The sequence below is a fragment of the Ambystoma mexicanum genome, chromosome 9 (genome assembly GCF_040938575.1).
Source record: "Ambystoma mexicanum isolate Mex_15411 chromosome 9, UKY_AmexF1_1, whole genome shotgun sequence".
In the NCBI taxonomy this organism is placed as follows: Eukaryota; Metazoa; Chordata; class Amphibia; order Caudata; family Ambystomatidae; genus Ambystoma; species Ambystoma mexicanum.
In genome coordinates, this window is record NC_090931.1 from 192,428,473 (window position 1) to 192,455,796 (window position 27,324).

At 47.0% G+C, this 27,324-nt stretch overlaps 1 protein-coding gene across 4 annotated transcripts in view; it reads right to left on the reverse strand.

Moving 5' to 3' along the window:
• Positions 1–27,324, reverse strand: part of CEP164 (centrosomal protein 164) — a 586,844-nt gene that overhangs the window by 324,987 nt on the left and 234,533 nt on the right. For 2 of the 4 annotated variants that reach the window (XM_069614470.1, XM_069614469.1), the window contains exons 9-11: positions 21,316–21,690; positions 9,892–9,990; positions 6,927–7,010 (exon numbers count right to left, since the gene is read on the reverse strand). In XM_069614470.1, coding sequence (XP_069470571.1) covers positions 6,927–7,010; positions 9,892–9,990; positions 21,316–21,690 — 558 coding nt within the window. The remainder of the gene's footprint in view (positions 1–6,926; positions 7,011–9,891; positions 9,991–21,315; positions 21,691–27,324) is intronic. The other 2 variants (XM_069614472.1, XM_069614471.1) reach the window with 1 other exon arrangement.

Consider the following 27,324-nt stretch of genomic DNA (forward strand, 5'->3'; position numbering starts at 1 on the left):
AAGTTGGGCAAAAAAGCTTGAAGGCCATTGTTGGGAGAGATTTTCATACCTGCCCATTAGGGGAGAGGCCAACCTAGTTGACGAGCACGGACTTTTACATTTAGTTTAACCAAACGTTCTAAAGTTACCATAGGTTGAACTGTAAGACAGACCTAGGAGATCAAGGGTTGGTATCTAATTACAGCTAACACTCAGAGGCAGCTAAGTTATAGAGGTCCACAAAGAAGAAGAAGAAGAAACCTATACTATTTATTAAGCCTTAACATTACAGCAGGTAAAATGGAGGAATACTATGCACTTCAACATAAGGGATACCTTACTCACTGCACTCGTATTTCGGATACTTGTATATGCTTAAATTCACATGCTATGCATAGGCCGCCGCCGCCACCTAGTGGTAGCTGTGGAGTATTTCATTTTTGTTTTCCAAACTTGAAAACAAATGTCGACAGGACGTGCCAGTAATACTATACCTAGTGTGGCGTCTACTGTACCCATGGTCCTTCAAGCATCGAGGTCCCTCGGATTGTTTTATTTCTGACATGAGGTAGCATGAAGTATAGCGCAAGTACAGATGTAATAAAGCAGATAGCAGATAAAGCCAGAGAAACATCCATGTTCCTTCTACTCCAGAAGGGAAAGAAGGGTGGGAGCATGTGAATCTAAGTAGATACAAGCATCAGAAATACGATTACGGTGAGTAAGGTATCCCTTCTGAGGCTTGTGTGTCTAGATCACATGCTATGCATAGATTAGCGAGCAGTACCTGGAGAAGGTGGTGGGTTGTGAGAAGGTACAGTGGCAAACAGATGTTTTAGCACCGCTTGTCGCACCTGTGAATCTGCTTTAGAATGTGGGTCAATGCAGAAGTGCTGAGTGAAAGTATGAATAGAGCTGCATGTAGCTGCTTTGCAAATGGCATCCAGCAGGAGATTCGCAATAAAGGCTAAGGTAGCCCCTGTACTCCTGAGCTCTCAGTGTGAAAGAGTTATTTGACAGCGAGTAGCAGAGCTGTATGCATTTCACTATCCATTTGGAGATGGCGTTTTGTTAAATGTGTTCACCTTTCCTGTCAGGTGCTATGGAGACAAACAGTTGGTCTGTTTTTCTTAGCGGTCTTGTTTACATAGTAAAGGACCGCCCTCCATACATCTAGTGTGTGGAGTTTCTCAGCTGAGCTTGACAGGTTTTGAAAGAAAGCTGGTAGTTCGATGGATTGGTTGACATGGAACTTAGATATGGACATAGGTGAAAACCTAGGGTGTGTTCTTAGTACTGATTTGTTTTTGTGGATAACAAAGGGTTTTGCACTGACAAAGCTTTTAGTTCAGACTCTTCTTATAGAGGTGATAGCTAACAGAAAAGCCATTTTGTGTTTAAGGCTGGACTTGTGCATAGGCACCAAGGTGGGTCCTATGAGCTTTGCAAGTACCATATTTAGGTCCCACCCTGGAGGCGGGTTTGAAATGGAAGGTTAAAGTCTTTTTACTCCCTCCATGAATGCCTTAATGACAGGGTTTTCCACCAGGACACCTTGCTTTGAGAAGTGTTGTACGCGAATAGAGCCGCTAGTTGAACCTTGATGGTGTTAGATACTAGCCGGAGTCTAGTAAGTGGAGCATATAATGCAAAATGTGCGATGGAGTGCATTCGATCGGGTTCATATTTTGTTGACTGGCACCATATTAAAAATCTTTTCATTTGTTGAAATAACAGTGTCTGGTTTTTGGTTTGCGGGCCTCGTTGAGGATGTTCGTACACCTTTGAGGTAGTTTTAAATGGCCAAATTTTATGACTTCAGGAGCCAAGCTTCCAAGTTCATAGACTGGGGTTGTGGGTGGAGCGTTGTCTCCCCCATGCTGTGTGTCCAAGCCCACCATTGATAAGGATCTGCACCATTCAAACAGCTAGTAGTTGTCCAATCAAGGACAACCTACTGGTTTCACATTTGTCCCACACCCAGACTTTTTGGCACCAAGGACGCAGAAAGGGACTAGACAGTGTCACCCCCTTCCTGGGACACACACACACACTGATGAATCTGATGTTGTCATCAGTCCTTTCCCTGAGATCGCCTCTCCTCATGTTGCCAGGAGACGGCAGCCGCTACCTGATCCTGAGGCGGCTATTTGAGGGAGGACCACATGGGGGGAGGCAACCCTCGGGTGGATGACATGACATCAGGTGAGGCACAATATCCCCCCTTTCCCTTTTAGGGATATTCCCTCCATCTCTCATGCCCTAATGGCATATTGCCATCATCCCCTTCAAAAACCTGACAATTTTACTGACAGCATTCCTCCATATCAGAGCAAATAAAGGAACAAAAACTGAGATGAGGAAGAGGCAAAGAGCAAAGATGATTACCCGTAATGCAAATAAACACCAGCAGTCTATTGGCTGGGATAATGCAATGGGCCCGACATGGCTTATAAAACCATGCCAGGAAAAGAAGCATGCGTTTGTCAGCTTCTTATCCAGCTGTGGTAAGGAGAGCCGAGGAGAGAGACCGGAAGTACAGCAGCTGGTGGCACAGGAGATTCCCTGCCTCTGAAGCAGGTCGGAGCAGTCAGAGGAAGCAGACGGTCTTGCAGGGTGGTGGAAGGTCTGGGAACATTGTCCAGCGAAGCACACGGGTCGAAGCACTGCCACCGAGACAACAAGAAGAGAAGATGATGCCAAGGGGAGCCGCAGGCGTGGTAGAAGCCAAAAAGCGAACGAAGCCCTCGGCAGACCCAATGACAAGCTGCAGACCTCGACAGGGGAGTTTCAAGGGGCCCTGAACCCACTGCTTTGAACAGTTGAGTGTGCTGACAGGGATGCCCCCCCCCCGGGGGGCTCTGGAAGGTGCACCGCTTACTGACGGAAACACAGCTTCAGAGCTGGGGGAAGCCAAGCGGGATTACAGCATCAGTGGGACATTTGATTACAAGATCAGAAGTCCATGGAAAAGGGTCTGGTACCGGTAGCAAAATTATAAAATACACGTGGGAAAAACAGCGTGGCAGAAAAGACTGAAACGCAATGAATAATAAAAGACCTGGCAGGGTAGTATACCAGTCCAAGCCAAGTGGGTGAAGTGAAGTACAGTTAATGTGAAAAGGAGCCTGGGAGGAGATTATACCAGGTGTTTTGAGAGTTAAAGAATCCCAAGTAAGAGCCATGCCCTAAGGACTGGTAACTGCAGTGAATGCGTAACGAGAAGGAACCTGGCAGGAGAATATAGATGGTTTGCAAGTCTGGGACCTGCACCCAAATTGTATCAAAGAACTATATGAAAGAACCTATGGTGAGGGGGGCGGAGGGGAGCGCAGGAGAAACGTGTTTGTCTTGGAAGCAAGACAACGTAGCGCAGCATAGGTTTGAATCCTGATCCCCGCGTTTAGAAACCAATCCCTGGTATTAAGCAGGTTATAAAAGAATAATTATAACCTTCCAGGGGAGTATACCAGGTGTTGTATGAATCAGAGAATCCCAAGAAAGATTCATGCCCTTAGGATTTGTGAATTACGTTGAATGTGAGAAGGACTTGGGTAAAGGAGACATTTCCTCTGGAATAAGTTTCAACATCAAGAGGAGGGGAGTTATCCCCTTGAGCTACAAAGAACTTGGTTATTCTTTTGAACTTTTGTTTTGGCAGAGAGAAACCTGGAGAAGAGAGTCATTCCCTGGAGTTGTGAACATTATTAATTTGGAACTTGAACATTTGCACACTTTGCATGTCAGAGACATTATCCTTAGCACCTTTGAGTGTGAGGGCTAAGATAGCATTTCGGACACAGGACATTGTTGCTTTGGACAGCTTAACACACGACAGGCCCTTAGGTTTGGTTGAGGTGGGGAAATCCCTTCTAGGTTAGGGACAGTGATGCATTTTCCAACCCCTTTATTATTGAATAAATGTTTATGGCATACACCATGAGGCCTCTGTGTCTGAAGCATCAGCTTTCCCGGGTAAGTGCATGACCATAAAGAATTTCCTGACTTGGTAAGGCAGGAAGAAGGCCAAACAATATGGCTAAAGCAGCAAGGAAAATCTCATGACACATCCATTTTAGGGCACTAGCCACGTTTAGTAGCCATGCATGGTAAACACGAATGTACACACTAAAAATAATGCAAAATGGTAAAAAATGTATCTGCTGCCGGCAGCATGTCTTTAGGCACATATAAGTGTAACTGAAGAGGGGGACCCTGGAATGGCCCTCATGTCCCCTATGCGGAGATCAACCCGAAGAACGAGGAACGAAAGATGTAACTCGCTGTTCGGCCAATCGCCAGGCGCACCAGTGTATTCCACATAAGCGAAGAGATACTCTCAGGTGGCCCTTTAAAAAGTACCCAATTGATGGATTTGAGGAGACAGGTCCCTCATCAATGGAGCAAATCGACTGATGACAAAGTCCAGCCGTGATAATGTCACTAGTGACAACACGACATAGCGATCGACCTGAAGCAAATTTGCATTCCTACACGAAGATACGCAGACACACACATATATACACAAAGAACATGCTTACACCTTCTATAGACAGAGGACAGATACATGTACATACTATCAAAAGCTTTTCCGTTTCCCCAGCGAAACGCAAGAAAGCCAAGCATACATGGACCGAGCTTGCAACCGCTTTACTGCAACTAACCATAAGGAGCTACGGGGACGTATAGGGACCTTACAGGGCTCTGCCACTACTAACCTCTAAGAAGATATTAGAACGCATAGGGACACCATAGAATAACTTTAGTGAATAGCAGGTGAAATCACAGGCCTCAAATACATGGAGGGACAAGTGCAGTCCCAGCATCATGAAGCACAAACAGTGTTCGCAGCCAAAGACAAGGGCGGATGGGAACTTTCCGATTCCGGAGGCAGAGAGCCACCTGCAATATACAGAATAAATTCCTCATAATTGTAGACGGGAAGGCTCAGTTTTGTGGTCCTCGCACACGTGACCCAGCAGAAGCCGATCAATGGCTACCTACTCATGGTGATAAGGAGCTGTTCCCAGCGAAGCAGACAAGATTGATACATGAGTTGTCCACCAAAAACTGCAATCTGCAAGCACTCTCTCAGGCTAGGTGATCAGACCAGTGGCAACAATGGGGACACAGACTTTCTCATTACCTTGAAAAGGTACACCGAGCGCTGTGAACAGAACAGGGTCCAGGCTTGGGAGGTGCCCGCTCCAGCCAATCCAGATGCTCTGATCAAGGGTGGTGTAGAATGTTGCATGGGCCAATGGTCGTTGTGCGACCCTGCAACAAAATAATGTATAGTTTTGTGGGGAAGTCTCTGGCGAATCCACCTGACATGGGAAGACCAGTGAGAATCCTGATGTTATATGGTTTCACAGGTAGTATGCCCAAACTAACCAATAGGGGATTTTGTTATGGTTTTGGGGATGCTGTTAATGTTTTCACGTCACTGCGATTCAAAACCAGGTGACAGACTCAGAAGCGAAGATTGCCAGAGATTATTTTGTTTCCTTTATGATCCCTGTCTATTGGATAATAAGATAGTTTATTTGCCCCATGGCCGGGTTCCCGGTTATTGCCTGGGGGAAGGTTTCGGATGGGATGATACTCTGCTAACGTGCGTTATTGTTGATGCAAACAGCCCCCCCCACCGTCCTCGGGTATACTATTACATAATCGAAAATCCAATGTGTAAAAAGCTAAGGTGATACAAAAGTATCCTCATTGCACTGTAAGGTGCTGGGTGCAATTCAATAGGGAAACAGTTGATCAGTGCTGATAGTCTAAAGGACTAGTCAGTTTCCTCATAATAATGAGCAAATGTCAAGGGGAGTGAAGCTGAAAGCTTTACCAGCCTCCAAAAGAAAGAGCAGGTTTAAAAACAGAGCAAAAGGAACATGTGTCCATAGAAACTATAGAGGGAAACTTTCAAAAAGAGAAATCATTCCCAACACATCACAACAACAAAAAAAGACAGACATTCGCTATTCAAGATTTTAAAAAGGAATAAACAACTGGGTCCAGTTGAACCAAAAGGGATCCAGTAAAGCCTGAAGCCAAACAGGTCCAGTAAAACCATCCCAAATATCAGGAAATAGTCAAGTAGAGGGCTGAATAAACTAGGCCACTAAAGGTGTACATTTTCATGAATTAGGTAGGAGGAGGACATAAAGACCCCAAAAGTCATGGCTTCTTCCCAATAGACTACCTGATCACGCACACACATCAGTGTGTTCTCTTTAGGAGGAGAGGTTGCAAACCGAGCCAACCTCCACTACATGCTACTAGTCTCAGTAGGTGGTCTACTGGGTGCCCGCTGGTACAAAATCTTTGCCCTGGGCATGGCAGCAACAGCCCTTCTAGGTTATCGGGGAACATTAAGCAAGCGCTGTGTAAGGACAACTGTGTGTATATATAAATCTATTTCCCCCCCCCACAGAAGCAATCGCCATCAAGGCCGTTTCCACTCATCAGCTCTGCAAAATCAGCAATTAGCTGCCCTTAGCCAATCACACCTTGGCTCTCCAGAATCACACCTCGGCTCTGCAGAATCACACATCCGTTCTTCACATTTGCACATAGTTCCGATTACGTACCTCAGCTCTGCATAGTTACACACCAGCCATTAATAACATGCTGGCTTGCCAGTCACAGAAATCAGGGGAAGAGTGGGCAGCATTTTGCATTGATAAGATTTCTCTTTGTATTACACGTTCAGAGTGGGGCAGTTTTTATCTGCACACAAGTTACCCAAGTAAACGTGCTGCAAGTCATTGCAAGACTGGACTCATACAACAAATCATAGGCTGGACAGTACTGAACAGCACACCTGCATTGCCATGGCTTTGGATTCTAGTGTACACGTGCGATAACCCGCTTACAAAACCCCTTCAGAAGATTGAACCCACATGGAGAGATGCTGCCCAACTAGGAACAATGCGTAGGCTCACCTGAGACTTGGAGCTGTCCGGGGCGGGAGAAAGAGCAGCCACGTCAAGAATCTTCTCCGGAAACATGCTTTTGAACCCAGTGTCCTAGAAAGGAGGCAGGCAGAAAATCGGTTTCAGCAGACCACTGCTCAGAACTGTCAATGTGAACCAGCAACCCTACTGTGCACTGTGGAGCAGAAAAACAATCATAGGCTCAAAACAGAAGGGTCTTTCTGCTAAAGCTGCTTCCCTGAAAAGATGTTCCGAGGCCCAAATAGTTGGTAAGACTGAACTTCACACATGGCAGCCCTATGGAAATGACCGGCCTGGCTGAATGCGTGGCTCATAACTTGCGCTGGTCTACTTACCTAGTCCCCGACAGGCAGCAAAGCTCAATAGGACACTCCACAAAACTGCTCATCGCCTTTAAAATGATCTCTCTGATCTCGGCTCACCATCAACCCAAGAAGAGTAATAAGTACTAGAGGGGGAAAAACAAATGACAAAACAAGGAGATCGTCCCCTGCCTTAATCTACTAGAACCCAGTTAACTTTTCGACGGCCTTCAGTGTTAAAACTAAAAGTGCTTCCTTTCTGAAGAGATGCCCGGAGAACAAAGCAGTGAAATGGCGAGGCTATAAGAATTAACCAGATAAAGCGTACTGTGGTCCACTTAATGTATTCAGGGCAGGCAACAAAGCTCACCAGGACACTCAACAAATCCAAACAGTTTATCTTGTTTAAAGTCATCCCTTTAATCTCTGTCCACCCCAAACTAGTAGAGAAATTGCTAGGAGTGGAAACTACCATAAATGACCAACCTATGAACGTCCCTTACCTTATTCGAATGGAACAACCATCACATTTGAGCAAAAGTGAACTTCAGAAAGAAGCTGGAAACATTCCTCCGCTTTGCTTCACACGGCCATTCCCTCAGCTATGAGGCGTTTCCATTGGGATGCAGTTCACAGTGGCATGCTGGATAGGTCTACTATTCATTGAACTAAAGCATTGTTCCCTTGACTTTGACAGTCTAGGACTAACCATGTGCTAGATCATTTTCATCCATAACTTAAGATGCCAGCTGTAACATATGACCAGAATGGAACTATTTTGGGGGCTAAAGTGTAGACCCTCAACCTACTAAAAAGGAATCCAGCAGATGAAGAAACCAAAGAATGGGTTGGCTCCTAGGTGGCCGAGTCAAACCACAGCCAACGGAAGAGGTGGCCATTTGCAACAAGTTTGAGGCCGCTTTTGTAATCACAGTGCAGAACGCCTGGACGCACATTCGTTCCAGACAACTGCAGCAGGAAAGGCATATGCAGAGCCACATCTATTCGCTTGCACAATACCTATGTCGAACCGTCAGGCAAATACAAGACTATTTGGACTTTCATTGGAGAAACTAATTGATCAGAAACGCTGATGCTGGAAGGGGTGAGTGGATAGCCTAGTTCTACACCCCAGAAGTCCATTGAGACTATACCTAGCCCAGAGACCTAGGACTATTCCTTGTTGAATTATAACCCCATAGAACCTTTGGGAAGTGACCTCAGCATATTCTTGCATTCCGTTTTGTACTGTAAATGCCACAGGTCTTACTCTTATGAAATATACAGATTCTGTAAATCAATACTTCATTTCATTTGCAAGTCGCACTGCTGGTGATTATTATATTCATGAGTGAGGTGACCAAAACACTGGACCCTCGACACGCTGGTTTACTGAAAGTGTAGCCTATCATTGGTAAAGCACCCCTACATTACTTCTCTCTACAGGTACGGGAGGGGGGGGGGCGAGTTGTTTTGCCCCCATTTCACAGCTGATACTCTTTGGAAAAGAATCTAAAGTTAAACAAAATATTTTAACAAGTAAACTGGTTATTAGGCTGGACTCCTAACAAAATAAATCCCCAAACTCAAAGAACCTGGGGGAAAGCCATGGCCGAGAAGGCACTTGAATAGAACAGGTACACACACTTCTTCTGTGTATTCAATTCATGAAGGGCACTGGGGGACAGTCCCCTAAGAGACTATTTGTTAAAGGTGCCAAATGCATAAAGCACATTGCCCCAACTCAATACTAGAGGCAAAAACAAGGGGGGTTCTGGGAGTTTCTCTACTACTGGCCTATATCCCGGGTTAGAGTCTCAACCAGTCTCTTTAGCTCACCATCCGTTCACAGAAGAGATATGTCCACTACATATCAGTCTTTGCCCTGCCCAAGGGCAGTCCAGCACCGAAATGCCTGGCAATTCTCTTCTGAACAAGAGTATCAACAGCAACCCCAGACACGTGTTTCGGCCTGGTTGGGCCTCGTCAGTGAGGTGGAGCTGTGCCTCTCTAAGAACAGTGAGCTATTCTTAGAGAGGCACAGCTCCACCCTACTGATGAGGTCCAACCAGACCGAAACACGTGCCTGGGGTTGCTGGTGGTACTCTTGTTCAGAGGAAAATTGCCTGGCATTTCGTTACCGGACTGCCCCAGGGCAGGACAAAGACTGATATGTTTTGAATATTTCTACTCTGTGAAAGATAGTGAGTGAAAGAATCTGGGTAAGGCTCTTGTAACCAGGACCAATGTCTGGCAGAGAGACTCCCAGGACCCCGTTGTTAATTTTCAATACTAGAGGCAAAAGAAAGTTCCACGAGACTCGACGAGCATTTAATGGATCACCTCTTTTCTGAGGCTAAAGACAAAGGCCCAACTTCGTGCCAATCGTGAAGGGGGTTGCCCAGTGGAGGCGGACTTGGGAGCGCCATCTCGCTCCACGGTGACAATGAACACAGTGTGGTTATGAGATATTTGATCCATCGGGCCAGGACCTTTGGCTGAGTCAAGGCCTGTACATGCATGACATCCATGGGGCGTTGCTGTGAATTCGTGTGCCCAAGGAAACCTAATTAGCCAACATTGATAGGAACATGAACACAAACACAACGACAAACAAGCTTTTATGAAAATAAAAGTTGAAACTCATGTACCAGGCTGAAAACATCCTTTTCGTCGTCGTCGTCGTCCTCTTCCTCCTCCGAAGGGTCCGAGACCTTCAGCTCCTTCCCTTTCTCACTGGGTTCGGATTCCTTTAGATAAAAGGCATTTGGGAGAGGATTTAGGCGAGGGAATGCATAGATTTTTTTCTTGCTTTCCTAAAGAAAGGTTCGTACTTCGGTTCAACCAATCCTGATGCAGCCACAGAAAGGAACATGGGAAATTATAAGGCATGGACAACACAAGTAGAGTCGCGCGATGCAAGGCAGATCAGGGAAGAGCACGCGGGCACAAACACGACAGGGCAAAGCACAATTACAACATCGACAGCACAGGTCAGACCACAGCAGAACACAATCGGGAAAGGGCAACATAGGGACATTATAGGCTAGACTAGAAGAGCGCCCAGGACACACCAGACCCTGCTGCCCAGACCCACAAGGCAGCACAAATGAAACCAGAGCACAACACAGCCAAGGCGTCACAAACTTGGGCGAGAACAACAGAAAGCTTAGAGCACAGCCAGGGTAAAGACATCGCAGAAAAAAGGTCTGAACATAGCAAGGGCAGTAAGAGCATATATCAGGAGAATACAGAACAAGGCAGCGATCATTCAGGAGATACGAAAGAACATTGGGTAGACCAGGGCAAGCATAGAGCCATGGCAGAGAAAGATGTGGATGCACCGGGAAAGGGCAGAGGCTGGGCAAGGACAGCACCCAATGAAGGCATGTTAGAGGCAGCCCAGGCCAAAAGCAGAGACAGCAAAAATACCAGAGAACATGGCAGAACACATTAACAGCGGGGACAGCACAGGTGAGACTGGAGCAGAGAAACAGACTGTCTATCCAGGACACACAACAGAGCACTTGCTGAGCAGGGGCAGACCAGATGGAACGTAAGCTGAACAGGGGCAAAGCATTTCAACATAAGGCAAATTACAGACTAGACCTGGGGAAATCACCAACAGGACACTGGACAGAACAGACTGGACTTTGGCATAGAACAACCAGACCTGATCCAGCAAGATCAGGGTGCAGATCACACCCACAACTGGTACTGGACAACATGAACCAAACAAGAGAATGGCACCAGGCAGATCACAGACAGGGCACAGCTGGGACCCAGCTAGGATAACAAGAGCAAATACAGCACAGCCTAACAATGGCAGATCACAGGGAAAAAAAACATTTCCCATAGATAGCAGAGACCTGGGCAGATCTAGGAACATTCCTCGATGTTTTACCCCTGACGGACATTTCACTGAATATCATTTTGCCATTTTGACTGCTTTAACTGCAAAAGGCAGGGGGAGACCACCCCCACCCCCAAACTATCTATATTTTTGCAGTAAAAAAGTGGTAAAACATGCAACAACAAAAAATACAAAACTGCTAAATGTCTTTTGGCAAAAATGGGTAATACCACCTGGGGCAGGGCAAGGACGTTAGAGACCATTTCAGGTTAGAGCATAGATTATATCAGAGCAGAGCGCAGTCAGGGATACTGCAGCACAGGTTGTATGAAAGGGAAGAACTTGGCAGATCGTGATGTTGATATGCTAGTGTGACTACACAGTGCACCAAAGAGCAATGACTATCCAGGACACCCCCAGGACATGAGGCACGAGATGGGCTGGGCACTACAGTGGCAGTACAGCCCAGATGAGGGGAAAGGACATCTAGTGCAGACCCAACAAAGACTGAGCACAGCCATGATCCTCCAGGGACAGCAGCGTAAGGAGGACAGTGGCACAGAATAGCCATGGCAGACACAGCACAGGCATTGACAGAATAGAGCACAGCAAGGGAGAGTTAGCATAAGCCAGAACACAGCAGAGCACAGACAGAACATGCTACAGCGAGCCCAGGGAAGAGGCTAAGGCAAAGACTTGACCAGACCCAAAAAACAGAAAAGGGCAGCAAAGCGTGGACACCGACGAAGCCAATCAGTGCACTAAATCAATCAAAAAAAGCCCAGGGAAGATTGGCAGACAATATTCAGGGCAGGCCAGAAACTACATAGACCAGACCATCCCACAGACTAGGGAAGAGGTGAGAGCCCACAAAGGCTGGTCTAAGATACACAATAGGTACATTGCAGAACAAAGTAGAAAACGGCATAACTAAGGTAGGCCTGGGGAAGCAAGTGTCAGTCCAGGGCAGATCAAGGTGCATCAATGATGCAACCATGGAAAGCACAACTGGCAAACCCAGAGATATCTCTGGGGACAACAGTGCCATGCCTGCCTACACAGGGCAATACAATATACTGAGGACACCAAGCAAGAGACACTTTTCCCAACGCTGTAGGGCACTACCACCCCCAAAGGTAATATACAATGCACAGTGCAAAGGAACCATTGTCAAATATCAACACCCTAAAAGCCATCTTGGGTGCCTTGAAAGGGGTTCAGAGGGTGTCTATGGACATAATAAAGGGTGGAAGGTGTTAATCTACTGACCAAAATCCCAGTGAATTTAACAACTCCTCCCCCATGTTGTACCTCCCAATAACATTCCCATTGTAATGAACATGGAACTTATTCTTGTGCAAGTTCTTTCTATGCATGTACCTTTTGGTGAGCCCAAGACCCCCTTCATTCACAGACCAAGAAGATCAGCAGCATAAAGGAGCGCGTCCTTTACTTCCATCCTAGTGACATGGATTCTTCTGTAAGGGTTCTTGGTGACATCCCATGGGGCAACTCCTCCAGGGCATTCATCTCCGCCCTCAGAAACCACAAAGGCTCAAGACACACCAAAGTAGGCACGTCACCCTGCAGGAGGAGCAGCTCCTTTCACCAGGGTAAAAACACTGGTTCCAAGGGACCGTCCGTTGAGTGTTGTGGGCCACATCCTTTCAGGGCATATTTACCAGGTCAAAAAATAGCATACGGACTGCACAATCCACACCACAAACACTCATGAGTGGTCCTGCAAAGGTAGCACGACCTGCGTGCTCCGCTCCCCATTCCAGGAAGGAATCAGCTGGGGGAATTCCCTGTAGCATTTGCACAAGCCAAGAGGGCCGCCGTATTCACAAAATGGCCGCTGCTACTGCTGCTATGGCAACCGCCACAACAACAACTCCGGGGACGCCGGATTGGCCCCCACACCTCGCCGCGACCTCCTCTCCTGCTTAAAAGGGAGAGGAGGGTTGCCGCGAGGCAAAGCCGCGAAGGGAAGGCCAGGAGGAAAGGCCATCTTCCCTCTTTGCAGCTCTTCGCTGCTCGTCGGTGCTCGATGGCGCCCTGTGCCCGCAAAGAGGTAAGCCTGCACACCCCTCTGCCATCCTTAATCAATGTTCCACTCACACTGAGGTCCAGGCACCACCTCACACCTACCCCGCTGTCCTGAGTGTAAGAAACCTCCGTCTCCGTACACGCATCCAGCCCTTCCCGATGCGATGCTACGCACCGTGTATAAGCGTTCGCAACCTCAGAGTTGCTAGTAGGTGTCCTCGGAAATCCCCACGGGGATATAACTCTGCTCACGGCATGCCGCCTAAGCCCTCCGGTTCCCGCCCTACGGTGCGCAATGCTTGCCGCAATTCAAGCAACACACCCTCCGAAAGAACCCTGACTCTCAATCAGAGCCCAAGCGCAAAGGACACATCTCCCGCACGTTACTTTACAGGCAACCACGATGTTGGTCTGCCCATGCCCATTGAAATGCCTGCACCTTGTCATGTTACTGCTGATGCACTGCCCATTGAAATGCCTGCACCTTGTCATGTTACTGCTGATGCACTGCCCATTGAAATGCCTGCACCTTGTCATGTTACTGCTGATGCACTGCACATTGAAATGCATGCACCTTTTCATGTTGCTATGGATGCACTGCCTCTGCCCACTGCGATGCCTGAGCCCATTCATGTCGTTTCACCACCTGCACCCACAGAAATCTGTCTTCCTTCTCCTGCAACTGCATCCCCAATGCCTGCCAATCCATACTCCTCTCCATGCAACAACCACGCCCCCTCCATGCCACTCCACACTACTCTGCCACCCTGCACCACACCTCAAACCTCTTCTCAAAGCACCTCACAGCACCCTAAGCGTACCCTGAAATGTGCAATTAATGCATGCTCCATTTCAGCGCATCCCCTTGACATTCATGATCTTATAACTAAAGACAATCTAGACATACTCGCAAGTACAGAAACTTGGCTGAACGACAGCTCAGGACCTGCACTCTCTTTAGCTATCCCTGCTGACTACGCTATCTACAGGAAAGACAGCACCAACCAGAGAGGTGGTGGTGTTGCCCTCATAGCCAGGAACTCCCTTAGCATCAGGGAATCACCTAAACAGGGACAACTACGACTCAACTGTGACTACCTCCCACTCAAAATCAACCTGTCCCACACCTGCACCATCAGTATGCACATTGTCTACCGGCCTCCCGGCCCCTGCACTGACTTCCAGGACTCTCGTCCACGCCTTATCAGACAATATCAAAAAAACCTCCCAAATCATCCTCTTGGGCGATCTCAACTTGGGCCTAAATGACCCTAAAGATCCTCACGCCAAAGCCCTTAAAGCTCTTACCACCCTTGGCTTCGCACCCACTATCTCTGAACCTATCTCTGAAACCCACACCAAAGGACGCACCTTGGACTGGATCAACCAGCACAACTGCACCATCTTGGTTACTGACAACACCCCCATCCCATGGTCTGACCACCACTATAACCAGTTTAACCTCACCGCTAAGCAAAAGCACACCGTCCCCATTAACCCTTCCCAGTGGCACTCGCCAGGAGCTCACGCCAACTCACCGTGGAAAATCTGGTGCCATTCCTAATGACGCCCGAGCTTCATAAGCCCTCCTCCAGCAATCCAGACATCCTCGCTAGCACCTTCAAAAACATTATTACCAATGCTATTGACACCATTGCTCCCCTGGCGCTTAAGAAAGCCAAGAAAATCAAGCACTCTAACACTTGGTTCTCCAATGAGCTGCTCAAACAACGCTCAGAAAAACGCTCCGCCCTCTCTACCTGGAAAGCTAACCCCTCAGATTTCAACAGGGAGGCCTTCAAAACATCTTGTTTTTGTATGATTTGGAGGTCATCAAAGCTAAGGCACTCTCATTTAACTCAAGGATCAACGAAGCCAAATCCAACTCCAAAGAAATATTCTCTATCTTCAGAGAATTGGAAAACCCTCCACCCCCCCCCCCCCCTCTCATGCTCATTAAGGATGCAAACTGGTGCAACAGCATTCAATCAGCAATGCTAGACAAGCTCAACACCCTTCAATCTAAAATCCTTGGCCACCAAAATGTGCTTGAAAAGCTAATAGCCAGCCAGCACAGCATATCTCCCACCCCACCAGCACTGAACCCACCTCCCCCCTTCGAATTTAAAGACATCACAGAAGCGGAGGTCATTACCCTGCTCAAAACCATTAAGCCCTCCAATTGCAAAGGTGATGCCTGTCCAGCCCAACTCATCAAAGACTCTACACCCACATTAGCTCCCTTTCTCACTGCCTTCATTAACGCCTCCTTCAAGACAGGCCTTGTGCCCAAAGATCTCAAAGAAGCATGGGTGCGCCCACTAACAAAAAAACCATCACTAGGTCCCACCATCCCTGTCCCACACCTGCACCATCAGTATGCACATTGTCTACCGGCCTCCCGGCCCCTGCACTGACTTCCAGGACTCTCGTCCACGCCTTATCAGACAATATAAAAAAACCTCCCAAATCATCCTCTTGGGCGATCTCAACTTGGGCCTAAATCACCCTAAAGATCCTCACGCCAAAGCCCTTAAAGCTCTTACCACCCTTGGCTTCGCACCCACTATCTCTGATAGGCCCATCACCACAGTCCCATTCTTGCTAAAAATTCGACAAAGCTGCATATATGCAAGTACAAAAGTACCTGGAAGAGAACGAACTCCTTGGCCTGAGGCAATCAGGCTTCTGCCCACGACATGGCACTGAATCAGCCCTTCTCGATTTAAAGAATCAAATGGATGACATGAGATGTAGGTAAACCTGCACTCCTCCTGCTCCTTGACCTATCAGCTGCCTTCGACCTTGTCAACCATAACACCCTCTGCCGTCACCTTGCCTCTGCAGCTAACTTCTCCGCTAAAGCATGTTACTGGATCAATTCCTTTCTCCAAGACAGGGCTATGAAAGTTTTTTCTGAATCAGCTTCCGCCACCCCCAGCATCCTTAAATGTGGAGTCCCACAAGAATCCTGCATTGCACCAACTCTGTACAACCTTTTCACAAGGCCACCGTTTAGCATCTTGAACTCATTGGGCATCTCATACACCAATTATGCGGATGATACGCAGGTGCTAATCCCACTCACAGGTGACTACAAAACTGACATGTCTAATCTCATGGCCATTTACTCAACTATCCAATCCTGGATGGCTGACAACTGGCTCTGCTTAAATAGTGAAAAAACAGAACTCCTACTTGTCGGCTCACCCACTACCTTGGGTAACCTTGGTCAGGAATACTCCACCTTCACTATCGACAACACACCCATCAAGGTATCTGACTACGTTAAAACACTTAGGGTGTACCTAGATTCTAACCTCACCATGGACAGACAAGTGAATGCTATCTCTGCTTCCTCAGCCTACTATGCGAAAATCATCAACGCATCCAGACCATTCCTGTCTAGACAGAACTGTCTCACCATAGCCAGAACCATTATTGGCTCTAGACTAGACTATTGCAACGCCCTACTATGCGGGACGTTATGCAAAAACCTCTCAAAACTACAACTAGCGCAAAACAATGCCCTGAGATCAGCTACGGGGACCTCTAGGAAAGAGCACATTTCTGACATCAGGAGGCAAGTCCACTGGCTCTCGGTCAAACAGAGAATCATTTTCAAAACTCTCTCCCTGGCACACAAATGCCTCCACGATGCTGCCCCTCCGTACCTTGTACAGAGGATTGTCAGACACACTGCCACAAGACCTCTCAGGGAAGGCTACTCTAACCTCATCCTTGTGCCTAAAACCGATAAGGCCCGTGCAGGGGGATCCAGCTTCCCCAAGATAGCCGCTACACAATGCAATGCCCTTCCACCTAACCTACGTACGATTCAATCCCACCTAGCATTCCATAAAGCACTCAAAACGCGACTCTTCAACTGACAATTCAGCTGCTTACCAGGTGCTACATAATCTATGATTAGTAATGTAAATTCCTTCTGTGTTGAGTGAGGTATGAGAACTGGAACTAAGACCTTGCGGTCACATGTAACCTGCCTACTGAAATTGCTTTAAAAACTCTTGTAACACGCGCCACGATGCCTCTGGGCTGTGAGTGCGCTATACAAATGCAAATAAATAAATAAATAAATAAATAGAACGTGGCCTTGGACCTCTGGCACCTTACGGATGATGACGATTTTATTAACTGGCAGCAGTCAATTCCTAAGCCCCATAGTTGACACAGCACTGAAAGGTTGTCTTTAGAGAACATTAAGAATCCAAGTGTTCACATAAAAGAAGCAGTCATGGTTCAGCAGCTTGGTGTGGCTTTGAGAGGGAGCGACTGTACGGCAGAGTAGTGGAGGATTTCCATGTTGAAACTCTTCCCGTTTCTGGTCACATGTTAGTGTTGAAGCACCGGTCAGGCGCAGCATTTAAACATGGATGCTTAGCTTGCCTCTTCTACCTTCTCTATTCCTCTGCATGCTGCCACGCCTCCTCTAAATAGTGGACGGCCATCTTATTCTCGCGCACATAGGGGCAGACTCTAGGCAAAAAGTGCAGAGGGTGGACTTTTTTCATTTGCGTTCACTTTAGAAATGGGCAGGTCGCCTGATTCTCGAATGGGCGCCTGCACGTTTTATTGGGGCTGGACAGCAGCACGAAAGACGTGCTAGCCAACTCTCTTGGCTACATTAGTGTCATGCTTTGCACAGGCTTGCTTTGCGCAGCCCCCGTTGCAAATAGATGCATAGAATATCTGTGTTATGTGCATTTAAATCGCACACCTTTTGGGAATTCGCAATGTGTTTTAAAATGTGCAGTGACATCGAATCTGTGCAAATGCCCTTTCTAAATAGGGTGCACCTTTTTTATTCGGTGGAAATGAGGAGTTGGGCTCCAGCAGAGCATCTCTTTGGAACAGCAACCGCAGGCTCCATGAAGAACTAACTTCCCAACACTAGAAAGAAAGAGCAGAAAGCAGGATCCTAGTGCACAAGATTCCAGGCCCACGCGCCACAGAAGTGGAGGTGGTTTAACGGAATGGGACAATAAGAAGTTACGAGAACCATGACACGGCCCTATAGACTGTTCACGGAGAAAGGTTTTCTGAAGCGGCCAGTTATGCCACAAGGGTATCGCGGTTGCATAGAATATCCATACCACGAAGGTTGGGGGAGCGGGGTAATCAGATATTTGTGGGTCACTCGCCACAGGGGGGTTCAAGGCAGCCACAGGAAGGCTTTGGAAAGAAGTGTGTTTAGAGAATGTGCCACATTTCAGAGACCGCCTGTTGTAGCACATAGTCCTGCCATCTCTGCTCCGTTTAGTGTAAAGGTTTGATTTCGCTTTGCAAAAGGCTATGATAATGGTGGCTGGAATATGAAGAGGCCTTTAGACCCAGGTAATCCGGTGACAAGGCCATGATCCATGGTAGCATATTCTTGCTTAAGATTGAAATCATTCCATGTATCCTGCTTCCTGGTATGAACAACCTTTAGTAGAAAAGGAGGGGGGGTTACAGGGATTTTGTGCATGGGCACGAAAGATGGCATACCTGGCCAAGGATGCGAGAAAAAGAACACCTACTTGGGACGTTTTGGTTTCTCAGCCAACTCCATCCACTGTGAACTACCCGTTTGTGGTATTGTCTCGAGAGTATACCAACCCTTGGGAACCCGTATCTGCGCCGTACCGGTGCCTCCTGGTAACAGTGGCAGGCTTAGTTTAACTCCACTGGCTCGTGTGCAGGCTTCACACGTCTTCCTTTGCTAGCAACCCTTTCTGAGAGTACATATGTCCTGCTCTAAAAAGACACTGCTCAGTATAGCTCCTGCAAGGCTGCTTCAGGGCGCATGGAGGCCCTCTGTGCGGCTATGGCATGTACATAGGTGGCGTGGTTCGCTCCCTCTGCCTTGTGTTCGAGGACTAAGACGCGCAGGCCATCAGCGTAGCAACAGGTTTCCTGTCTCTCATAGTAGTAGTAATGGCTGAGCTATAAAGGGGAACTCTTGGAGCAGTTCAATACGCCGTAGAACACACGCTACAGTAAATAGGGGGATGTTACGTAAAGTTGCACCTCCATCTTCGGTGCAGGCAGGATGTTCTACAGGTAAACTTATTCACTTGAAGTCTTCTCATTGTTCACAAATGGTACCTGTAAAACGTGCCGTTAGGAAATGGCTCCGAGGCCGTTAACCATAGGCAGAAATCACTGCCATTGTAGATGTACTTTTTGATTCTGAGATGTTCGAATCTTTGGGTATTCAACATGGCCTTGGTGCAAGTTTACCATTTCCACGGGGCAAATCCCAACCTATCTTCTTCCATAAGGAACGTTCATTACATTGCTTCATACAGAGCCAGAACAAAATGGGTCTCGATTGGGCTTCAGAAGAAAACGTGTGCAAGCCCAGTGCCACACATATTGCGATAGTGGGAGCAGTCCTACAGAAAAGCAGCCATTTAAAACACACTGCCTTCCTTCTGGAGTCCCATGACTGCATACATTGGCCACAAATGGGGTCGCAGATATGGCCTGTGACTTATAGAACCTCTACGGCCGTTGGGAGCACCGCCAAATGCACAGGTGGCCCCTGTTCTCTAAGCCATAATACTGTGATGGCGCTCACAGGTTGGTGCCATTTGCTTTATATGACATTGCACTCCAGTCAATGAGAAATGCTTGGCTACAAGTAGTACGGTATGTGCTTTCCCCAGGAGTGGAATGAGTTGGTGCCGGAGTCTAAATGCAATGCAACCTTTGCTGGCCTCTGGCTTTGTATTCCGAGTGTGCTCCCATTAGGGCTGGACGATATATTGAGTTTGGAGATATACTGATAGGTTTTCAAAATCGATATAGAAGGAGACAATATCGTTAACATCGAGATATATACACACATTATACATATACCATTTTTTAAAACATTTGCATATTTACGCAGCTGTGTGTATTCTGAAACAGGAAAAGGAACCCTGTATTTGCACTTTATTTTGAACAATGTCTTATAAATAAAAGTGCTTGCGACATCTCACATGTAGTTGGAAGCTTACAACTGAGGATTTAACCCACTTAAACCATATCAAGATATATATCCTATATTGCCATTCCCCCCGAAAACATTGACTTTTGGTCCATATCGCCCAGCCCTAGCTCCCATTTTCCACTTCTAGATCCTACATTTACTGCGAGATGGGCATCTGGATTACGTATAATACTACGCTGTCCTAGAGTTTTAGGAATACAGTGACTGTCATGTGTTGGAACATGTAGGGGATCTGAAGACTGTATGAATATACTGTTCTGCTGGGTCTAGGATCCATGGTTCCACCCCCAGAATAACTATACGCTTGGAGCTAAAGACCCGCGAGGAACAGCTGACACTGGGAGCAGAGGTCAGCAGAACACACAGCTAGTCCTGGAGCCAAGCACAGCGATGGCTGCAGAACTTTGAAAGTGCCATGGACTCAAAAGAGAACTAGCTGGGGGCACATTCTACTGGCATACTCCTCCCGCCATCTCCCTATCTTTGGATACCAAAGCAAAGCTACCCGAATAGAGCGCTATACAAGAGTGCCCACGTGGAAGGCCAACACAGGTGCCCTGGCAGCGTTTCCCCAGCCTTTAAAAGCGCCACAGCCAGCAGGCTCCAACATGCTATTCTCCCTTCACAGGAAAGAGACATAAGCAGACCCTCGTGTTCAGCAACCATCCATGTGGGTTTATTGGTAAGATTACACGCGATGCCCTGCCTTTGAAAGAACTGGGACTGGAAGGCCAGGCATGCCAGAAATCGCAATCTAGTCATAGCCTCACTGGGACAGCCAACCACAGTGTACAAAAGAAAGCGCAGCTCAATAGTGAACGACCTTGGCCCTCAGAGGCGAGATATTCTAGAGCCAAGGGAGTATATGGAAGTATCCGACACAGACACAACTTCCTCAGAGCCGAACCATTTACCTTTGGCGCCATCGGGAAAGCACTTCTACTGGCCATGCTCAGCGATCTACTGCTATACGTTTATGGGGTTTTAGCCGCCAACATGCAACTACAGGACTAGCAGAACCGCTAGAGTGGGGGGGTGCTCAAAGCAGCGGTGGATGTGGTAGCGGCGAGATAGAGGATGCACAGGCAGTCTACAGGCATGGGTCCATTTGGGCTTACTTCTGCAGTCATTGCGACTCAATGACTAAGTCTTTCCAGCTGAAATTGAATTCCTCACCTCATCCGGAGCTGTGGGTTCCACTCTACGAACACATTCTTCAGACATGGCTGATTTTTTGAAATCCAAGTCTGGGGAAAGAGTTGCATTCCCTTTACTTCCAGGATGCTCCAGATCAGCGTTTGGAGATGCCCCGCTTCCCAGAATCCCTTGCTCTCCAACAGGTGAAGGCGTGGCTTCCCCAGTGCCACCTGCCTTTGCTTCTTGGGATGGCTTCCAGGCAGGTTCACTGAGGAATTCATTTGTTTTTGGCTCAGAACCAGAGTGGTCATTATTTCTGTTGACCATTTCGTTGGGTGTTGGCGGGCAAGCCACATCAGAGTTAAGAGGACCATCGCTCCTTCCACCACGCTCTCTCTCCTTCATGCACAGTTTCTATTCAGCAAGTTACAAAATGAATTGGTCACATTAGGATGTCGGATCATACGCCAGGGGGTAAACATCAAGTCAAATGACCTCATGCAGAAGGAGAGCTAACACTGAGCCTGTGGGTGACTTTAAACATGGAGTCGACTCCTTTAGCATTTATTTAAATATGCCAAATTAGCAACATCAGCTTCGTCTGCGTAGTTTGCGTTTTAAAAAAGGTTGCCAAAAAGATATTGACTGGGCCGCTCTAATCTCGACCCTGTGGCAGAAATTGGTCCCATAAGCATGCCCTCTCCCCTGAAGTGGACTATAGAATTATTGACCTTTGTCTTAAGTAGGAAATCAACACCCATTTAGTACCCCCAGCTATCTCCTTAATCTAAGAAAGGCTAATATCGTCTGCATACAGGAGACATGGTTGATCTCAAGCCCCATTCTGGATGGCTATCGGATCTACAATCAATTGGCTAATAGGAGTGCAGGAGGTAGGCCGTCGGGGGCAGTGGTCTACTTACGGTTATAGGTAACAACCTAGGCTTGTGTGGAACAACTTTAGTGGGCCTCCCTTTTGGGGCTCTGGGGGTAGACCTTATTACCGGTGATGGTGCTTTAAGGTTATTGGTTAAACATTTATTGGCACAGTGGAATGTCACCGGTGGAGGTATTTGTACTGAATGTGTGCCGTGGAATATCTGAATGGGCTCTTGAAAATCAGAATGGCCAAATCCTAGTGGCTGGGGATCTGAACGCAGACTGACTTTGAATAGCCCCCATGTGAAATCTGTAAAATGGATCTGAAACGACGGGGACAATCACTGAAAAAAAGAAACTGCACATTTTGGTATGTGGGTCTAGGAAATGCCGGCCTTTTACCACTGTTGGGCTCCCAGAAGGAAGGCGGTGGGGAAACCGCCTGGCATACATGGCATCGAGGAGACAGTTCTTCTATGTTGGACTAGATTCACCTCGATGACTACCTGAGGAATAAATGCATTTCTTTCACGGTCACTCCATACTAACTGCAAATTTTTATTTGACTGTAACCTTCAGATATTATAGACCACAGCCTCATGTAGTTGACAGTGCTACTGGGAATGCGGTCAATAGAAACATTAATGCTCTAAACCAAACTTTGTGGGTCTCCCTTAATAAAACCACCCTTGAATGGAAGTTGAATAACTCCAATGCAAATGAGATCAAGTGCCTTAATGATTTTATTGTCTGCGGTTTTGGATATTGGCCTGAGATCAAATAGCAGTGTTGTTAATGTTATACATACCCACTGCTTTAATCAAAATATAGCTCTGGCCAAAACCAGCATGAGGAGAGAGGTACGCAGAATTAAGAACCTAATGTATGATGAGGCTCTTCAGAAAACCAGCATTTGGTTGTAAAGCTATAAAAAAAAGTCGACTCTTACAACAAGATGCTGAAGCCATGCTGGGGATCCTAATTGGGGCCAATGTGGCTGCCTTTTGGACAGTTGGAAATGGTCAAGATATCAACTAGATCATTTCACAACTGAATCCCATCTCAGAGCAAGAATGGATGGTGTTCTTTGGTAATATATTTGGGGCCAAGGCTAATCTCAGGGGGGGGGGGGGAACAGCTTGAAGATAGTCTGGTCAATTTCACTAAGGACAAATGGGAGCTTCCACTTGAGATTAATAAGATTAATACTGTCATAGCCCTGATATCTAAATGTAAAAGGTCATGTGCCTCAGGGCCTAACGGCCTAACAAATAACACTTTCAAATCAGATCTTAACCTCTGGGCAAATATCCTTTACTATGAATTTAAAGATATCCTTAGGACAGGCATGACCCCACCATCATGTAGTACAGCCCATGTTATCCCAACCTACAAGTGCGGGAGTAGGTCGGATCCAAAATACTATCGGCCTATCTCTCTGATAGATGATGATTGTAAGAAAAGGTCAGCCCTATAATTAACGCATTTGGAGGAGTGGGAAAAGCAATTCCATACGCTTAGTATATTCCAAACAGGCTTTCGTAAGGTCCACCCTACAAATATAATGGGATTACTGTGAAATGCATACAGGATGAGGCATGGAGGAGGCAGAAGGGCTGTACATTTATGGCATCAGTCGAGCTCTCCGCCGTATTCGACTGCGTCAATCATAGTAAATTATGGAACAAACTAGCCTTATGGGGTCTGCCAATGGGCCTTTTGAGACTTGTTGAGGGTGTTTATAAGAACGCTGGTATTCGGTTGCGATTAAGTCAGAAAGGTGAAATATCAGAAAGAATCCAAACACACTGTGGGATTAGACAGGGCTGTGTTTTAGCGCCCTGGATTTTTAACCAATACCTGTTAGATGTGGCTGGGCGCCTGATGAAAGAAGGGTTGTTAGCACCAAGATTAGGCCTAAGTAAAATCATATGGCAGGATGATGCCAATGATTTTCTGCTGTTTGACTGTACTAGGGTGGGTCTGCAGGGCCTTCTTGCCATTATCGCGAAATATGCTAAAGAAGATTGCCTCATTATTAACCCTACTAAAACAAAAATGATTTCCTTTACAAGAGGCACAAAGTAAAAACTTGCGCCCAACATGGCTTTTAGAAGGCAGTACAGTGGGTATCTCCACTAGTGCTACATATATGGGCTATCGTGTTGGTGCACACAGGAGTATAAAAACTCAGTTGGAGATCCTCTCGTATAAAGCTAAGCTTTTGGAAAACCATATTCTGAACATGCATCGAAAATACAGTAGATTCTCGATAAAACCTGCTCTTAAGTTCTTTGAGGGGAAGATGGTCCCTAAGCTTGTATATGGTTTGGAACTGTGTTCTGGTGCGATACTGAAAAAGTGGAATGAAAAAGAAGGCTACATCTGGAGACGGATCCTCGGTATCCCTAATGCTGTGCCCTTGGCCGTTATCCGATATGAGTTGGGATATATTTCTCTTTGGGTGCGTGTACAGTGGAGGATGCTTATATTATATGCTAAAATCATGGCTCCTACCGTAAAAACTTTATATGAGCTGCTAGGGAAAAATATAAGCTGCTCTGGGTTTCTGTTGAAATTTAAAAAATAACTGTGAAACAATTCTCCAGAATAGAGACTCTAATTTGGAAACTCTGGCTAGCAACCCGATGTTAACCAAAAAAAGGTTGCTAGATCATGATTGGATCTTAACGACAGAAACTTTCCATTCATATAGCTCACGGAGTCATTTATCGCATGAACATAAGAAACGAAGATCCCTCATCTCTTTTTCTGAATGGATGCCATTGTGGATTGTTGCTGAGGCTACGTGGGAATATCCTCCCAACTAATGACACTCTTAAGAAGAAAGCAAATAACTGCAGAGGAAAGTCATTGTAGGTTCTGTCAATTAGAATGTGAATCTGCTAAACATCTTATCCTGGACTGTGTCCAGTTGAAAAATGTAAGAACCATCTTTTTAGGAGTTTGAAAGATAATTATGTTTGTTATTCCATGGATACAGTGTGGAAACGCTGCCTAAATATACAAAATGTACGGGAAGGTCTAGCCCTCTCAGGTTTCCTTAAGGGCATTAAAGTGATCTAGAGAACAGTAAGGAGGTTTCCTTCCATAAGGCTTATTAGCTTTGAACTAAGCCCATTTATTTTTCTTCTTTTATCCTCTTCTTGGGCCCGGTTGTTATTATCATGTGTATATATTCAAAGTGAATCGGTTTATTTTCGATGTATACATGAAGTGTAAATCCCTTTTCTATGTAGGCTTTTTTTATTTGCCTTACTTATGTTCTCTGCAGTTTGCTTCTTTAAGATGTTTAAGATGTCTACAGAGGTTTACAGTTCCATTTACTATTTTAACTCTACTGTATTCTCTTCTCTCTTCCTTCTTTTCCTTTTCTTAATTATGGGATTTTATCTTTGTTTGTTTCATATGTAAAACACTTGATTTTGTTTACCAATTTGCAAAGGTTTGATTAAACCAATTACAATGCAAATAATAAAAAATAAAAAGGTTGCCAAAATAAGAACTAGAAACGGAAGCCCTTCATTTATCTACCACACTTGGACTGGAAGTGCTAGCTTTCCTATGCATCACACAGCCAATTTGGCCAGGACTAGGCAGGAAGTTTGGCGATTTTGGCAAGGGTCAGGGTGTTCCGACTATCAGCAGTAGGTTTGGTGCAGTCGTTTAAAAAGGCATGCATGACAAGCTCGGAGGGAACGGGGCTTGCTAGTGGAAAGGGGCGCAAGCATGACAAGCTAGGAGGGAAAGGGGCTTGCTAGTGGAAAGGGGCGCAATCATGACAAGCTAGGAGGGAAAGAGGCTTGCTAGTGGAAAGGGGCGCAAGCATGACAAGCTCGAAGGGAACGGGGCTTGCTAGTGGAAAGGGGCGCAAGCATGACAAGCTCGAAGGGAACGGGGCTTGCTAGTGGAAAGGGGCGCAAGCATGACAAGCTAGGAGGGAAGGGGGCCTGCTAGTGGAATGGGCGCAAGCATGACAAGCTAGGAGGGAAAGGGGCTTGCTAGTGGAAAGGGGCGCAATCATGACAAGCAGGACAAGCTAGGAGGGAAAGAGGCTTGGTAGTGGAAAGGGGCGCAAGCATGACAAGCTCGGAGGGAACGGGGCTTGCTAGTGGAAAGGGGTGCAAGCATGACAAGCTAGGAGGGAAAGGGGCTTGCTAGTGGAAAGGGGCGCATGCAGGTCAAGCTAGGAGGGAACGGAGCTCGCTAGTGCAAAGGGGCGCATGCATGACAAGGTAGGAGGGATCGGGGCTCGCTAGTGGAAAGGGGTGCATACATGACAAGCTAGGAGGGAACGGGGCTTGCTAGTGGAAATGGGCACAATCAAGACAAGCTAGGAGGGAAAGGGGCTTGCTAGTGGAAAGGGGCGCAAGTATGACAAGCTAGGAGGGAAAGGAGCTTGCTAGTGGAAAGGGGTGCATGCATGGCAAGCTAGGAGGGAAAGGGGTTTGCTAGTGGAAAGGGGCGCATGCATGACAAGCTGGAGGAACGGGGCTTGCTAGTGGAAAGGGGCGCATGCATGACAAGCAGGACAAGCTAGGAGGGAACGGGGCTTGCTAGTGGAAAGGGGCGCAATCATGACAAGCAGGACAAGCTAGGAGGGAAAGGGGCTTCCTAGTGGAAAGGGGTGCATGCATGTCAAGCTAGGAGGGAAGGGGCTTGATAGTTGATAGTGGTGCAAGCATGACAAGCTAGGAGGGGAAGGGGCTTGCTAGTGGAAAGGGGCAAATGCATGGCAAGCTAGGAGGGAAAGGGGCTTGCCAGTGGAAAGGGGTGCATGCATGACAAGCAAGGAGGGAACATGGCTTGCTTGTGGAAAGGGGCGCAATCAAGACAAGCTAGGAGGGAAAGCGGCTTGCTAGTGGAAAGGGGCGCAAGTATGACAAGCTAGGAGGGAAAGGAGCTTGCTAGTGGAAAGGGGTGCATGCATGGCAAGCTAGGAGGGAAAGGGGTTTGCTAGTGGAAAGGGGCGCATGCATGACAAGCTAGGAGGGGAAGGGGCTTGCTAGTGGAAAGGGGCAAATGCATGGCAAGCTAGGAGGGAAAGGGGCTTGCCAGTGGAAAGGGGTGCATGCATGACAAGCAAGGAGGGAACATGGCTTGCTTGTGGAAAGGGGCGCAATCAAGACAAGCTAGGAGGGGAAGGGG